Source organism: Neltuma alba, unplaced genomic scaffold (genome assembly GCF_004799145.2).
Source record: "Neltuma alba isolate B1F8T4 unplaced genomic scaffold, ASM479914v2 tig00006538_pilon, whole genome shotgun sequence".
Classification (NCBI taxonomy): domain Eukaryota; kingdom Viridiplantae; phylum Streptophyta; class Magnoliopsida; order Fabales; family Fabaceae; genus Neltuma; species Neltuma alba.
The window spans coordinates 73557-89272 of record NW_021634492.1 but is presented as its reverse complement, the minus strand read 5'-3'; the positions used below and the strand labels follow the sequence as shown (position 1 = coordinate 89272).

General features: G+C 32.8%; 2 protein-coding genes across 4 annotated transcripts; both read right to left on the bottom strand.

Annotated features, from left to right (window-relative positions):
* Positions 1–389: 389 nt before the first annotated feature.
* On the bottom strand, positions 390–4848 carry LOC114750589 (protein IQ-DOMAIN 1-like). The gene is made up of 6 exons (XM_028939186.1): positions 4777–4848; positions 4387–4689; positions 3709–3918; positions 2346–2459; positions 1299–1697; positions 390–494 (listed from the first exon to the last, which is right to left on the bottom strand). The coding sequence occupies exons 1-6, from the start codon at positions 4846–4848 to the stop codon at positions 390–392; spliced, it is 1203 nt and encodes a 400-aa protein (XP_028795019.1).
* A 3475-nt stretch (positions 4849–8323) lies between these two features.
* LOC114750587 (proteasome subunit beta type-4) lies at positions 8324–13617 on the bottom strand. 3 transcript variants are annotated; one of them, XM_028939182.1, is made up of 7 exons: positions 13485–13617; positions 11824–11928; positions 11584–11660; positions 10895–11024; positions 10530–10689; positions 10249–10434; positions 8324–8734 (listed from the first exon to the last, which is right to left on the bottom strand). In XM_028939182.1, exons 2-7 carry the CDS (start codon positions 11853–11855, stop codon positions 8621–8623), a joined length of 699 nt encoding a protein of 232 aa, XP_028795015.1. In that variant the 5' UTR covers positions 11856–11928; positions 13485–13617; the 3' UTR covers positions 8324–8620. The 3 variants fall into 3 exon arrangements, with proteins under 3 accessions (XP_028795015.1, XP_028795016.1, XP_028795017.1); XM_028939183.1 differs by having other exon boundaries at positions 11824–11923; XM_028939184.1 differs by lacking the exon at positions 13485–13617 and adding an exon at positions 12547–12628 and having other exon boundaries at positions 11824–11923.
* Positions 13618–15716: the final 2099 nt, after the last annotated feature.

Sequence of the window (15716 nt, the reverse complement as noted above, 5' to 3'; positions counted from 1 at the left end):
TGTTACGATATTACTTTTATCTTGTAAAAGTGTATCTCGTTCTAATTTTTACTTTAATATTTTTGTTCTATTCATTTGAGAATTAATACCTTTTTATTTAAATATTATTTTTTAAATATAAATATATTTATATATTTTAATTAAATTATATTATTTTAATCATTACCCGTTTTACTCTAGCTTACCTTCAATTGAATCACGAATCCTCAAACAACTTCCTCAACTAGGCCAATGAAACACGGGCTCTGTTTTCAGTACCATGCTTGCTACAGTTGATATTATTATGCTGGAAAGGGATTGCTCACATAAGATCATGGAATAACGCATCTAAAAGAGAAAGGCAATTATTTATATATAAACACAAGCTTCATTTCAATACAAAAGACAAATCAAGTTAAGGTTCTGCTTGGAGAGTTTGATTTCATTTCTGTTCTTCTGCTTCCCAACTGCCCATTATCTTTTCTGACGTTCCTTGAACCATCTCTTTTGCTTACCTGCACCAGCTTGGAATTGTATGCATCAAAGAAGAAACTTTTAATGGTCTCCTAGAAAGGGACTTTTTTTTTAAGATGTCCCTTTTTATGTGGCATCCGCAAATTGATGTTTAATTAATTCCCCCGAAGCAGGGGATATGTGAAGTTGGCTAAAGTGAATAATTATGGGCTACAAATTGTTGAAATTGTTGGGATCAGACCACGTGGCAAAGGATGATTTTAAAATTGATAGAAATTCCTTAACAACAGCATTAAATTAGATTTATGATGGAGTGACAGTGAGGTCCCAAAATTTATTTTAATAATAGCTAGGTAATAGAAGGTTTTAGGATTTAAGGTGCAAATTTATCCTAAAAATTTTTATTCATGAGCAATGTTACCCCGAAAGTTCTTTTCAGTTCAAGGTTGCCTCGATAGTGTTAAAATGGAACAATGTTACCTCCTTATTATTAAAAAATATTAGCAGTCGACATTAATTTTTTAATAGTCAACATTAGTTTTTTAATGAGATGAGGCAGCATTTTGAAACTTCCAAATAACATTGAACCCAAAAAAACTTTTGGAGCAACATTGCTCCTGAAGGAAAACTTTCAGGACAAATTTACATTTTAACAGATGAGTTGTAAATATGATTCAGATGGTTGCAAATACGAGTCTCAGTTGCAACTCATTGGGAATGACTTGTGAGAGTATTTGAGACCGTCATATTTACAATTGATTGTTCAACCAGATCTTTTTCCACTGTTATTATAAATTGTTCTTTTAGGGATTAATTAAGAATGTCATTTCCTCTTAGATCCATACCTTGAAATGCTCTTCAGGGAATTGATGATAGCTTGGCACAGTTTTCCTCCTTGACACAGTCCTTCTTCTACCTTTAAGGTTGTTCTTTGCTTTTGTTGCTGGTGGAAGAATGAGTTCATGATCTTTTTTTAGTACTTCTTGTGAAGTTGTGGAATAGTTATCAAATTGAAGAGGCACTTCATTGGACCCACAGCTCTCTTTTTCTTCCCTGGCCACATCTAAAAGCCTCTTCCTCACTGCAAAGTTCTGGTGGTTACTACTAAGGCCATGGCGGCTTTCATCAACTGATGCAGTGTCTGAAAGGCGAGTCGCCATCCACCGTTCAAGCCAACTCCAATTCATGTTTGGTTCTGCGTTGCTGTTATATTTGTTTGATTTTCTCTTCGAACAGATTCGCAGCTGCAGAAAACAAGATATTTCAGCCCAACACTTTTATGTTATAAAGTTGAGTCTTTTGAAAAGGAGTAGAGAAAAACTGGAGAGAGTATGTAATGAAGTTATTGAATGAGATCATTTTGATTAACACTCTATCCAAAGATTTGGTCACTGATATAGCACAATATAATAGGACTGTGTGATTCATATAGTCGATTTCACTTAGTGAGATAAAACTTTGTTATTATTGTTGTTCCCATCCTAAAAGTAAAAACTAGATAACCAATTATAAAAAATTAATTAAATTAATTATTTATAAAAAAATGAGTATTGATTTTCCTGAAATGCCTTGTTTAATCATTTGAGTTGGAATTTACCCATTTGGTGTAAACCTTTTTAATATATGCAATCAATCAATAGGAATACTTTTATGCTACAAAGAGATTAGTTTGGAGGGAAAACTATAAATTCACAAGACAAAATGGATTAAGATCTTGTACAAAATAAAATCTCTCAATTAACTCTTATGTCTAGGAATGGAGAGAATATCTTCATGAATAAACTCTGATATACTAACTAATTTTAAGAATTAACATTTTACCCACCAAAAAAAAATCTAAGAATGAAGTTGAATGAGTTGAATAATATCAGGATAAAATTGTGAAGTTGTACCTGTTGTGAGAAAGCATAGGCCAGTGCTCTCTCTCTCCTGGTTGTTGCTTCCATTCTGTTCTGCATCCTCATTTTTGAAACATAGCTACTCACAGTGCTATCATCCCAATCTTCCTGAAAGAGACATGTTATGAGCCCAACCAATTTATGGGCCGAGTCTATACAAGAAAACAGCCCAATGATTAATCACAAGGCCAGCAAGACAGAGACTTAAGGAAGGGGCCCAAGGCTCTCCCATGATGAGGAAGGAGTAGGAGGCCCAAGGCCCAATTTTGGTTCTGTAACTAGGGGATAATCCCATGTTTCATCACCATGGCACTGTGCAACTTCACAGGATTTTGATTAATTGCTGATGAACTAAAACTAATTTTGATGCTTATCAAATTGTTACTGATTTTTTTTTTTTAGCAAAATTGTTACTGGTATTAAAAAAGCCTTTTTACAAAGGGACTTTTGTACTAGTTGCTGTGAGGAGGAGAGGATAGAAAGTGTGACCAATGGCATTTTCATAAATAAGTTGGGCGACAGTAGACTATCCTGGTCTATTAGGAACTAGAGTAGAAAAACTCGGTATAAAAAGTTCTATATGCAGACTATATCTACACAAGTCATGGGATTGGCGCAGAATTTTTATTTTAACCACAATAAAAAGGCGTTTTTGCACTTAGTATGTAAAGTCCAAAACCTTCAACAATGTGGTGTAAATAGACCCCATTGAATGGTAATATTACCTCTGGTACTCAATATAAGAATTAAATGACATATTTGAAAAGATTAAAAAAATTATCTGAGTTGATTATTTATAATAAATGTGTGTTACCTTTCTTATCCTATACTCTTTTATCATGTGTATTGTCATTATCCTTTAATGGGAACACCTTCAATCAATGGCAATATTTTAGGAAAAAAATTATAAATTTAGAGGACAAAATTTATTTAAATCTTATATTTAAAACCAAATTTAATTGACAACTAGTTTTTATATTAAGGAATAGAAATAATATCATAGTTTTTTCTAAGTGCTGCCTAACATGGTATATGAGCATTAGATACAATCAATACTTTGACAGCTTTATTTATTTATTTGGAAATAATGGGATATCATTACTAAAAAAAACAAATGTTACAAAAAAGAAAGCGTTGGAGATCCAAAAAAACAAACCAGATGCTGCAAAAGCGTGCAAGTTAAAATGACTGCTTCCATATGTTAGTACACGTGCGTGTTTAGTTGCAATAGAGTTTTATTTTTAAAGGAAAAAGGGGAGAGAGCTTTTTAATTTCTTTGAGCATTTTGAATATCCCAAGCTTTATTTAAAAGAAATCATGAGTTGGGAATAATGTTTTATATTATATTATATGGTACCTTTTGCTTTAACACTTGAGATCTGGATCTGTGCTGAGATCTGTTATGGTAAACAGTTTCTGCTTCAAATGGATAAACTTCAATGGAATTCCCAGTTTGAACTTCAATTGATGTCCCCATTGACTTTCCATTTGGACTTCCTATCACAAAACTCATCATCTCCTCCTCCTCCTCACCTTTCTTTCTCATTCCTTCATTTTGGCGCCTCCTCTGAAATATGCAACAAACATACAAGTAATGTTAATCAACTACTCTCTTCGATCCTCAAATAAGAGATGGTAGAAAAGTTTGCTTTAATTATAAATATAAAATTTCAATATATTTTATTTTCTAAACTTATAATTTTTTTTCTAAACTCTTTCTGTTGATTGCATATATTAAATGAGTTTTTCATAAATACAAAAATAAATTTCAATACAAATGATCGAAGGAAATGCCTTAAAAAACCAATTATTTTTTTTTCACTAATACCTAATTTAATAATTTTATTGATCTCTATAAATTAGTATCTAACTCCGATATTTGTGATCGGGGATCGGGCACTACACGAATTCTTCATGCCCAAGCAGTAAAATTCCTTTTCTATCAAGCAATTTCCACACATCTACTCTGAGCAAATCATGATATATATCTTTTGAATATGCCAATTAATGTTATTTTTAAGTCTTGTTTGCTAACCAGAAAGGCTCTATATGCAGACTGAATCAGAATGGCTGCTTCTTCTTCATTCAACAATTTGGAGTTGGGACTTTTCCTTTCACTCTCAGTCACGTTATTCTCCACACAAGTTTCTTCACTTTTAGTCTCTTCTCTTCCTGCTGACAAATCCTTCTCATGTATAGGCTGTGAAACCGTTTCCTCCGAGCTCTTAACCGACGCCGAATCCTCCTCGGCGAGCACCGAATCGAGCTCATCACCACACAAGTAAGATTTTACAGACACCCATCTCCTCTTCTCCACACCATTATTATTGCTGCTCACCTATCAGCATTAGAAAAACTCAGTTTTTGAGTCAGAATTGTGAGGAAATATAACTGTTTGATGCATAAAAGAGAGAGAAAGACTCACTTTGGTTTCATGATGATGAGTGGATCGACTTCTGGAGAAGACGCTCTTTACCAATTCGCCTGTGAAACCCATCACCACTTTGCAAGTCCAGGAAAGTTTTTGTTATGAATAGTGCTTAAATAGAAATTGTGGATACCCTTATTAAAATATAGGGTACATTCTCAATTATTGTCACATTTCGAAAGGTCGATTAAAACAACCGTTAACTTTTTCATATCATATGAAAATCCACATGCAAGCTTACTTTTTTTGTTTATAAAACTTTAAAGGATATAAAATTATGGGGGACACTGAGAAAGACACAGAATCCCTTCAAATTTACTCATCCTAATTCAGGATCCCGAAATGGCCTTATTACAGTAAGTCTTCAAGAACTAGCATGAGACTAAATTCTGCAGTAAAATTACCTCAATGTCTTCAATTTGGAATGATAAAATAATTTAACGAGGAACAACTGATAACAACGATTAAGGCAGTGATAACTTATTTCAATGAAATTTCTTGGTGAATACCAATGAAAACAAGAGTTTTATGAGTAACAATTTTAACTTAGCAAATGATGAGACAATAATTAAGGTAGCACCAATTAATTTTACTAAGGGCATTTAGGTCATTTCACAAAAAATTAATTCTAAAATAGTTCCTAAGGATTTCATAGGAATTAAGCTATTTAGAAGGACCATTTTGGGATATTAAATTATGAGGAATAACATTTGAGCACCAAAAAAGAAAATTAATCTCATTTTAGGATTTAAAAAAAAACAATTTAAATGAGGACTAAATGTCCTTTAATGGTAATTAAATACCTTTTTAGTAAAACATCTTCACTTTTTATTTTTTATTTTATAATGGGAAACATACGCAAATTAATAATAGAAATTAGTATCAAATTGTTGGATGCAACAAAAATTTTGACAACTTAAATTTTGTTCTTTTTCATCATAAAAAATGATATCACATTTTCTCTTATACTCTCACTTTGCCATGTACTAATTCTCAACTCATACCCTTCTTTGCATAATAGCGTTATTATATTTATGGATAGTTCTCAAAATCATTATATATATATATATATATATATCTCTAATGAAATAGCACATGCTAGCTGGATATACAAAGTTAGATCATGATCTGCGAGAGCAGGATTTGCAGAGCTGGAAGAAGGAACCTAGAGATAAGAAGGAAGATAAAAGAAGGTGAAAATTGTGTGTGTGTGTGAGAGAGAGAGAGAGAAAAAAAAAGGATGGGATTTGAGTGCTCTTTTGTGTTGTTGGATGTACTTTTGGCACATGGGAGGGTTTAGGAAAGATGTAGGCTTTTTATAAAAGCTTTGCTTGTTAATGGAGTTATGTCCATTCTTTTCTTGGTATTGCTGGCTGGCCTTATGCTTTCTCTGTCCTTTGAGATGCTTCTTTTTCCCTTTTTACTTTACTCATTGCCTCTCTGTTTTGGGACACCATGGGAAGAAGGCTTGAAATTTAGCACAAGCAAGAATCATTTGGAATGTTTTTACCGTCTTCATCTTATGCTATCGTAAATATAAAAATCAAATAACTAATTTGTAAAGACTGAAAAAGATTAGTTTAATTATTCATAAAGAAAAAATATGTGATGTTTTTTCTAAGGTATCAGATTTAATCTTTTGCATTGGGAAGTACTCTCTTTATTTTAAAAAAAAAACCCTCTTAATATATGTAGCCAATTAGGAGAGTTTTAAGGGGGGAAAAACCTATAAAAAACAACAGTGATATATTTAAAATCAAAGCAAACTCACCTACTAATAACTCTAGAACCTTAGTGTGCGCCAGCATTGTTAAACAAGTTCCATGTGTTGTAAAAAGAATGAGGAAGTCAAGACTGTATAAGGAGCCTTCTTTCCATATCTAGATAGTCATATAACATTGGATAAAGTAGCATTTTATTTGCCAATTGCATCTAGCAAGATGCATCTAACTTTTTTTTTTTTATGATGTATTTAACACTTTGATGTCATTTTTTATAATACTTTTTATCACACTAATATTATTTATAGTGCATCAAACATCCTAAATCATAAATAAAATTAGAATGTTAGATGTAACTAAATAATAAAATCAGGAGTACTAAATGCACCATGATAAAATTAAGGTATCAAATGCTGCTGAAATATAACATTAGTGCGCTAGATAATATTTTACCATGTAATATTTGTGCCCGTGCCAGACATGAGTTATTTTTCAGAATTATTATTTTCAAGTATTTGTTGAGAGTTTAATTTTAAATTGGAAATAATTTATATCTTAATTTCTTTCAGAAAAATTTTACGGTTTATTTGGGAATAATTATTGATTGAGAGGCCTATGAATTAAAAATTGAAAATATATAGTACAAATATCTTTGTTTGAACCTGTACCCCCGCAATGGCCATCATACATTTCAGGAATACTAGACACGTTCCGCACACTTGTATGAATTTTGATAAATAGATTTTAATTACAAAATAGTGTTTATTTTCATCTTTTAAAAAAAATTCTATTTTCAAATTTTCATTTCTCACTAGTATTTTAATTTAGCCGTTATAAAATAGTTAAGGCCGAAATTTTATCTGATGTGCACTCGAGAGACGTTATATAAAAATCTAACAACAATTTGAAAATGTCTATTAACTGGGGAACGTTACAGATTAAACCGGGGGGGGGGGGGGAACAAAGGATGTAAATAAAATTAAAAATGACAACCAATTGGATGAAGCTAAAAACATATTCGATAAAACACACACACACAGGGAAAAAGTAAACCTTATTGGGCGTGACAATTTTAAAATTGACAGTTTCTGAATATCACCCATACAGTAATACCAAATACTCCCTTCACTGTTAAATATACTCATCCAATCCTAAATATAAGACCGTTATCCACATTAATATAAAGGTCTTATATTTAGGACTAGAGAAGTATTAAGTTAATAGAAAAATTTATTTTGATACTACGTCTCATCCTAGTTATCCGTCCTAACCATAAGACCTTATTTATAGACTACAAACAATGTTTTATAATTAGAACTGAAAGTAGTATTAAATATAAAACTTTAATTCACTTCACCTCCCAACTTATAATTTTTTCATGAACTCTCAATATTAATTGAACACACTAAATGAGTACCATCAAATGCATGATTAAAAAAGATACTTTTAACGTAACCAACACTTTTTTTTACATATAACTAAACCAATTTTTTTTTAATGCATGTGATTTAGTTATTTAATTGCCACATTCAAGACAGAAGGGAGTAAGTACTCAGGGCTCTGATGAGCCCTGGATGCAAAGGGCTTTTTTCACGCTTCTAAGAAATTAGAACAGACCTGAGCTCCCGCAATTTGATCAGATCAATAAGAGGTGTTACCATAAGAACAGAAGTAAAGGAGGGAGATATTGGTGGAGGGCTGAGTAGAATCCCCAGCACAGAGCTATGAGGCATCCATGCTGGAGATGGAGCTGGCCAAGAGCTCATAGATTACCCGAAGATCTGGTTCAAGATACACACTCAAACTCGAACTCAACCTCGACCTTAGCAGTGTAAATAAACCGTTTATTATGCTTTAGATAAAGAAACTACGGCTAAATTAGCCACAATTAAGCAGTAAACCATAATTAAACTCCGGCCATGGTTTTTGTATTGATCCTTCTGGCTAGTTTAGCTAGGGTTCTATCCTTTTTTAAGATGAAATCAACAGCTACATGAATTCAAGTAAAAGCACAAACACATCAATCCAACTATATTCCAGATTGGTCATTTCATGTCTATTTAATGTAACACAATACTTGTTGGAAAGATCTATTTAAGTAATGAAGGATGACAACCCAACTACCATGAACCTGGAGCACCGGCCGTTGGGTTCCTGAATGCGGCGAAGTCCCAGTATGTTTTCAGTGAGAACGGTGGGAAAACAGTACAGCCTTCTTCCGTAATTTTAGATATCTGCAATATAAAAATACTCATATGGCCATAGATAATAGACTCAAACAGATGAAGGAAACAAAATAATTTAGTAAATATCATGGTCTTATACTGCGCTTGTATCCAATGACAGATGCTTTTTCCCCCCCGGGGGGGGGGAGGGAATCTCCACAGGACTAGGAACATATATAAATAACTCCATTTACCGGTCATATCGACCATACAAATTCACAAGATGAAAGATGATGCATTAATTTTTAGAAAAATATTAAAAAAGACCAGTATATATCTTGTGGAATGCGGACATTCCTACCCTTTAATCTTTTCTAGCAAAACACGTGTCAACCTGTATAATATTTGGCTCTAATTCCTAATAATTGCTCGGGCTGACATAATCCTATGAAGTATTAATATAATGATCACTACATAAAAATCATTACAAATCAGTATGCTTTCAAATTATAACCTTGCCCCTTCATCCTGCATTACAAATCACTGTACGAGAATAATGCTCTTAATTTATCACACACACGATTCTCCCTTCTTTCCTCACAATACAGGATCCTAACAGGAGGGAGAAAATCATGATTCAATGCCCCCGCCATCTTCTCATATTCTATAGATAACCAAAACTAATCAGAATTCTGGGAATTATCAGTATACTGCAAAACTAGAAAACTATATCTGAAGTGTCAAGAAAACGAAAATTCTAACAACCCACTGAGGGAGAGGAAAAATCAAAGGGAACATATTAGACAAACTGCTCAAGATATTATTAGCATGGTCCCTGGCGAAAGGTCAACTGGTATTCTAGTGCCAAGTGATGAACTAACAGTGTTACTAACAGTTATAAGTTGATAAGATACCAATGATCACATATAAAAGGCACAGAACTTGTAGGAAGGTGGCAGACAGTGGGCTGTATTTTTTTTTTTTTTTTTTGATAATGTGCAGGGAAGAAAGTTTATATAATGGGAGTGAGAGCACTGGCCCCAAATCACCTATAATGAAGCATAACAACCATCTCATACCACTAACACCACTTTGCATGTTTTATGATTTGCAACAAGAAGAATTATCCAACTAAGTAGGGTTGGCTTATTTACAGTTTAGCTTATCTAAAATTAAATTTTTTAAATCCTAGCACTATAAATAGCTATCCACACGTCCTTTATTGGTAGTTGAAGTTATTTTCGTTCCTTGTAGTAGGGCGATTTGCCCACTAAGTTTTCAGGTTTAGCTTATTTAAAATTAAAATTTTTCCATCCTAGCACTGTAAAAAGCTATCTTTAGGTGCTTTATGGGTAGCTTGAAGTTATTTTCATTCCTCAGAGTAGGGAAATTTCCTTGACTATTGAGCTTGTGAGCGAGATCCTTGCTCTTATTTCTGTAATAGATTTTTCTTTCAATAAATTATTTAGTTTCATATCCTACATTAACATCCATCACAAATTCAGATAAAATTTTTGAGATTTTAATTATATGGTGCTATGGAGCAGGGAATGGAAGAGAATGACGTGTAAAGGATAAAGGACCTGAATCTTGTTGACAGCAGACCTATCCCGATACAAAAGCACACGCATGCATTTTTCCAGTAATTTAACACCTTCTTCAAAGGTCAAATTTTCATTCCATTCGTCACGAAGAATTGGCCTAGCCAAATGATTTCCAAGCCCCGTTGCGACATGGTCATCTTCAAAATTAATGCCAATCATGCTAACCTGGAAAAGATTCATAGTTACAAAATCTAAGTACCAAATGAACCTCGTAGATAAACTTACAGTAGAGTCAAATAAACAGATAGAAAACAAGATACCATGCCAAGATATTTCTGCCCGTTTTTAACACCACCAAGTATAAGCGAGTTCCACAGTGGATTGAATTGGTTACGCCTATTATACATCACACGAGTCAAGTAATTGTGCACCTCCTTAGGACCCAAAGAATTGCCATCATCCCACATATTGTCATATAGGCTGCAACAATCAACACCCAAAACCAAAAATTACATGGAGATGTTAATGATCATAGAAGAAGGTAAGGGTTTCAGGCGAAAAGGGGGAAAAGAAGTGGAATAAAATAAATTAACCAACACAACCAATGAGGAGAAGAAAAGCACGTGCAAACTGTTTCATTTAGCATCTCCTTTTATCATTCTCCCATGAAATATTTAGGGCTTACATAAGTTCATCAAGGTAGCGAAGAATCTCCTGAAAATCGCTGATTTCACCACTGGCACCAAGAAGAGTATGCTTTCCAACAGGCTTCAACCGTTCAATGCTCTTGTATCGCAGGGTAGACCCATAGGAACCTACCATAATGAAACCATCATTACCTCATAGCATGAGACAAAGACAACAGAATAAAGCCTTTATTCTAGAAGTTCAACTCCAAAGAGCAGGCAGTTATGATAAGAACTTCTAAAAAGTTCATGCCTTACAGAAATCCTCAAAAACATTTTAATCAAGTTTAGATGCCATTTAACATTTTGTATGAACGTATTCAATGACACCCATAGTACAGGAATTTAAAAGTATCAATCTCCACTTTTAATAGCGGTATCTCTGGAAGTCTCCACAAATAATCATATCAATCATAAGAATCACAGCACAACAGTCAACCAGAAGAAGGTGTATCTTTTATTTTAAAATAAAAATCACATGAAACAAATAAAAAAGAGCCACAAATTCAATCAAATAAGCTGAAGCTGACTCCAACTAGCCTCATATGCTTCTATTTGATGATGACAAAGAAAATCATTAATGCCCAATTTTTTTGCCAGCAAAGCATTAATTCAAATGATCAAGCATACAATGAAGCTGCAATATCACATGAATGAACATACAATAAACTTGTAAGTTGCAACTAACCTCCCATATCAGCAGCCATAAGAATCCCATCTTTGTATTTGATGGCTACAACTGATGATCCCGTTACGTAAGGGTACCTAACAATGAGGGAGGGGGGAATAGGATAAAAACAATATCTTTATGACTGCATAGTTCAATGCTTAAATAAAAATTAAGTTCTCCAGTTCAGAACCACTCAAACCCTAAAATCTGCATATCTCTGTTACGAGGAGGGGGGAGAGAGAGAGAGAGAGGACATACAGAGTTCTCTCTGATTCAGCCACAGAGCCCATGATGCCTGGAGTTATTTGGACTGTAAGAGAAAAGAGAAGATCGCAAGTTTCTCCTTTCTGACGATGTCCTGAACTAATATATATTAAACAATAAAACAAACCGAAGATAACAAATTTTCCAGGAAAATACCCAAAAAAACTATTAAGATACACAATTAAGAAGCATCACTTTTTACATGCCAGCTTAGATTAAGAAGTATTAAAAAAAAAACTACATAAATTCATTAATTTTACATTTTAAACTAAAATTTAACAACATTTGAGTAATCAACAAAATAGTATAACCAAAATAAAATTAATTTTGGAACACACTGATTCATGGCCACCTGAAAGCCAATCTGACTCATAGCCTCAGTGCAAAGTATTAAACAACAATTAAATTGCCAAAAAATACTCATTTCAGCATTAGCACTCCTACAAAATTTGATCATGATCTATCAGTTTGCTACAATTTTAGCAAACATGGAGCTTTGGACATAAGACAAATTCTGAAATTCTGCCTAATGGAGTGTATCGATTAAGGTGTTGTTCAAGCTCAAGACGGTTTTCCTGCCATTAACAGGAAGGAAAAGACTCATCCTATCCTTACATTTTCACTCAGTGAATTTGAGAAATACTGATACATGTGAAAGGCTTATTTTAATAGAAGGGTCGTTAATTTTGGCAAATAATAGGGCAGGTTTACTGTTACCTTCTAGAGCACTAGGTAGCTTTCACCCTTGTAAGAAAGATAACAAAATTCAAGGAGTGGGGCATAGGAAACTGCTGCTCCAGAGAGCCTCTAGAAATAAAAGATATGACCCAGGAAGCAAAGCAGGAGAATCGGAAAACTGAGCTGAAATAGAAGGCAGACGAGATAGGTGAGCAACACAACAAGGAAGTTGAAGCACTGTTGCAGGAATTTTCTGAGGTTTGCCAAACACCCACTTCATTACCCCGCTGTATTGGTAACGCCCAGTCTAAAAACAGTTGTTGAAGAACATTTCTGGCAGATGTTGAGTAATGAAATCATAAAATCAATCTGCGGTTCATTTGCCTCTCTGGGGATCTTATTAAAAAAATAAAAAGAAGGATGTGTCACCACACTTTTGGGTAGAACATCGAAAGCTTAATGACCAAAGCATAGAAGAACTAGCTTTCGACACTCGATACTTAATGATTTGCATGGAGCGACTTATTTCACTCAATTGGATACTAGGGCGAAATATCACCAAATCAGAATGAGCCAAGGAGATATTCATCAAAAATGTGTTTAGGACACAAGAGGGCTTTCATGAAATTTTGGTGTTGCCATTCAAGTTGATCAATTCTCCTACAACGTTCAAGAGTTAATGAATAGCTTATCAAAGCAGTATCTTAGGAATTGTTTCATGATATTTTAGTCTACATTAAGACGTGGGGAGAATGAATTGGCAATAAGTAAGCTAGCTAATCGAAATTGTTCCCAACATCAGTATCGAAATCCGATCCATCACATAATGCAAATGCAGGTTTGAAACTGTATAAAGAAAAAAAAAAAAAAGAATTGCGACGATTAGTTCGACAAACAGAAGCTTTCCTTAAATTAGGGATCTATAAAAAATAAATTCAACAGACATTAGAGCCAAAGATGGGAACCACATGACTTACAGTTGAGTGATCGAGAGGAAGAAAACTGGGAAAACGAGAATTATTTCGGAGAGTAGAAGATAAACGAGGAGAGCGAGTCAGTCCGAAGCGCAAGGGACAGTAGAAACGGGGAACCCCAATGTTAAAAGAGTTCAGGGTCGATCCAAAGGGTTGGTATTCTTTTTTTTTTTTTTTTCCCGCTGTTCAAGAAAGCAACACAGAAAATATAAAAGTATTAAAGAAAATCCATTCATGAAATTTTTTTTTAAAAAAAAGACAAGTTAAAAATTGCAATATTTAGAAAAAGAAGCGGTGCATGTTCTAATATTTTATAAATGTAATCAAATAACTAAAATATTCTTGTACCAGCTTTTTTTTAAACGAAAAAAAGCTATCAACTTATCATTATAAGTATATTTCTTGTCATTAGTTGTTTAATATTTGTTATTGTCAATTTACTACTCATCTGGTCCTTAATATAAGATCTAATTCTTGAGTTGGTTTTGGTCCTAAATATAAGAGCCATTTCTCATATTTATTAATTTTCTCTAAATTATCCCTATGAATACTTCCTCAACCATAATCAAGCAGAAGAGGAAGAAGGAGTATTAAAAAAGATGATTATGGTGTTTCATGAAAAATGTATCACTTTTCTTATAATTAGCTAACTTACCTAACTTCCTTAATCTAATCAAATTAGTTAAATGAGTCTTATATTAAAAACCGGAGGAGTACTTATTAATAATATCTTGTTATTGTTGACATTTTTTGTCATTTGCTATTTAATACTTACCATTGCTAGTTCACAACTTGTTAGTAAACTTTCATACAGGGGTATTTTTGTCATTTAATTATATTTGCATGATTTGGTATTTTGTAAATGTAATCAAATGACTTAAATGTCCTTGTATCAGCTTCCAAAAAAAAAACTATTAAACTTATCATTACCAATATATTTCTTGTTATTGATTGTTTAATACTTGTCATTGTCAGTTTATAACTTATTAATAAATATCTTGTTATTATTAACATTTTTCTCATTTGCTTATTTAATACTTATCATTATTAGTTCACAAATTGTTAATAAACTTTTTCATACAAGGGCATTTTCGTCTTTTAACTATATTTGCATGATCTAGTATTTGTAAATGTAATCTAGTGACTAAAATGTCCTTATATCAGTTTTTTCGCAAAAAAAAAAAAAAAAGCTATCAAACTTGTCATTACTAGTACAATTTTGTCATTGATTATTTGATACTTGTCATTATCAGTTTACAAATTATTAATAAATATCTTGTTATTGTTAATATTTCTTGTCATTTGCTATCACAACTTGTTAATAAACGTTTTTGTACAAGAGCATTTTTATCATTTAATTCTATTTGTAAAATATCAGATCAAGCATAACTTCCTCTGAAATTTTGATCTCTTATGTGCCTGAATCAGAATATTGTAATTTTTAATTTTTTTAAAGTCATTTTCCCAATTTTTGTGGCATATTTTTTATTTCAAACTTTATAAAATCGTTAGGACTATTCTAAACACCCACCAAGATACAAAGCATTTTCTGGGCAAAACTTTTTTTTGGGCGCAAAGAAGTTCCGGACAAATATTAAAATCTCGAGCTTAAACCACAGCGAAACAAGTCATCCTTTTTTTTTTTTTCCTTTCACCTTTCCTTTGGGCCTAAAAAATATTGGATTAAGATGTAAATTTGTCTCAGGAATTACTCAAGAGAGCTGACACTCAGAAATTCTTTTTGTTACCCATATACCCCCGAAAATTTAAAATCGTAACAATATCGCCTCTTACGATTAAAAATGTTAACAGTTAAAATTACTATTTTGTTAGTTAACGTTAGTCTTTTTAACAATATGAGACAATATTACTATGATTTTTGAAGCAAATTTATACCCTAAAAAAACTTTCAAGTGCTCAGCTCTTCTAAATAAAAATTTTCAGAATAATTTGTGCTTTAAACTCAAAAATATATTAAGAAGGAAAATGACATTTATGTCCAAAAAAAATGTTTTAGGATGAGACTGGACGTTGAATGGGCTAAAGCACTGGTTCAAGGTGTAACGATCAGTCTCTAGTGAGACCAATTTTAATTAAATTAATATATTTTTTAAAAAAACATGTATGACAAATGAAAATATCTTATAAACTAGGGAAAATTTCATTCAAAGACCGCTGAAGGTAATTAATTTCCAAGAGCCCCAAAACAATTTGAAAAGCCACTACAGGACTATG

Coding starts and splice junctions, on each gene's coding strand:
- LOC114750589 (XM_028939186.1), bottom strand. CDS start 4,848: ATGGGTTTCACAGGCGAATTGGTAAAGAGCGTCTTCTCCAGAAGTCGA. Junction 4,690..4,776: donor CTCATCATCATGAAACCAAA/GTGAGTCTTTCT, acceptor TAATGCTGATAG/GTGAGCAGCAATAATAATGG. Junction 1,698..2,345: donor CCTATGCTTTCTCACAACAG/GTACAACTTCAC, acceptor TGTTTTCTGCAG/CTGCGAATCTGTTCGAAGAG.
- LOC114750587 (XM_028939182.1), bottom strand. CDS start 11,855: ATGGGCTCTGTGGCTGAATCAGAGAGAACTCT. Junction 11,025..11,583: donor TATGGCTGCTGATATGGGAG/GTTAGTTGCAAC, acceptor TCATTATGGTAG/GTTCCTATGGGTCTACCCTG. Junction 10,690..10,894: donor CGCTACCTTGATGAACTTAT/GTAAGCCCTAAA, acceptor TGATTGTTGCAG/CCTATATGACAATATGTGGG.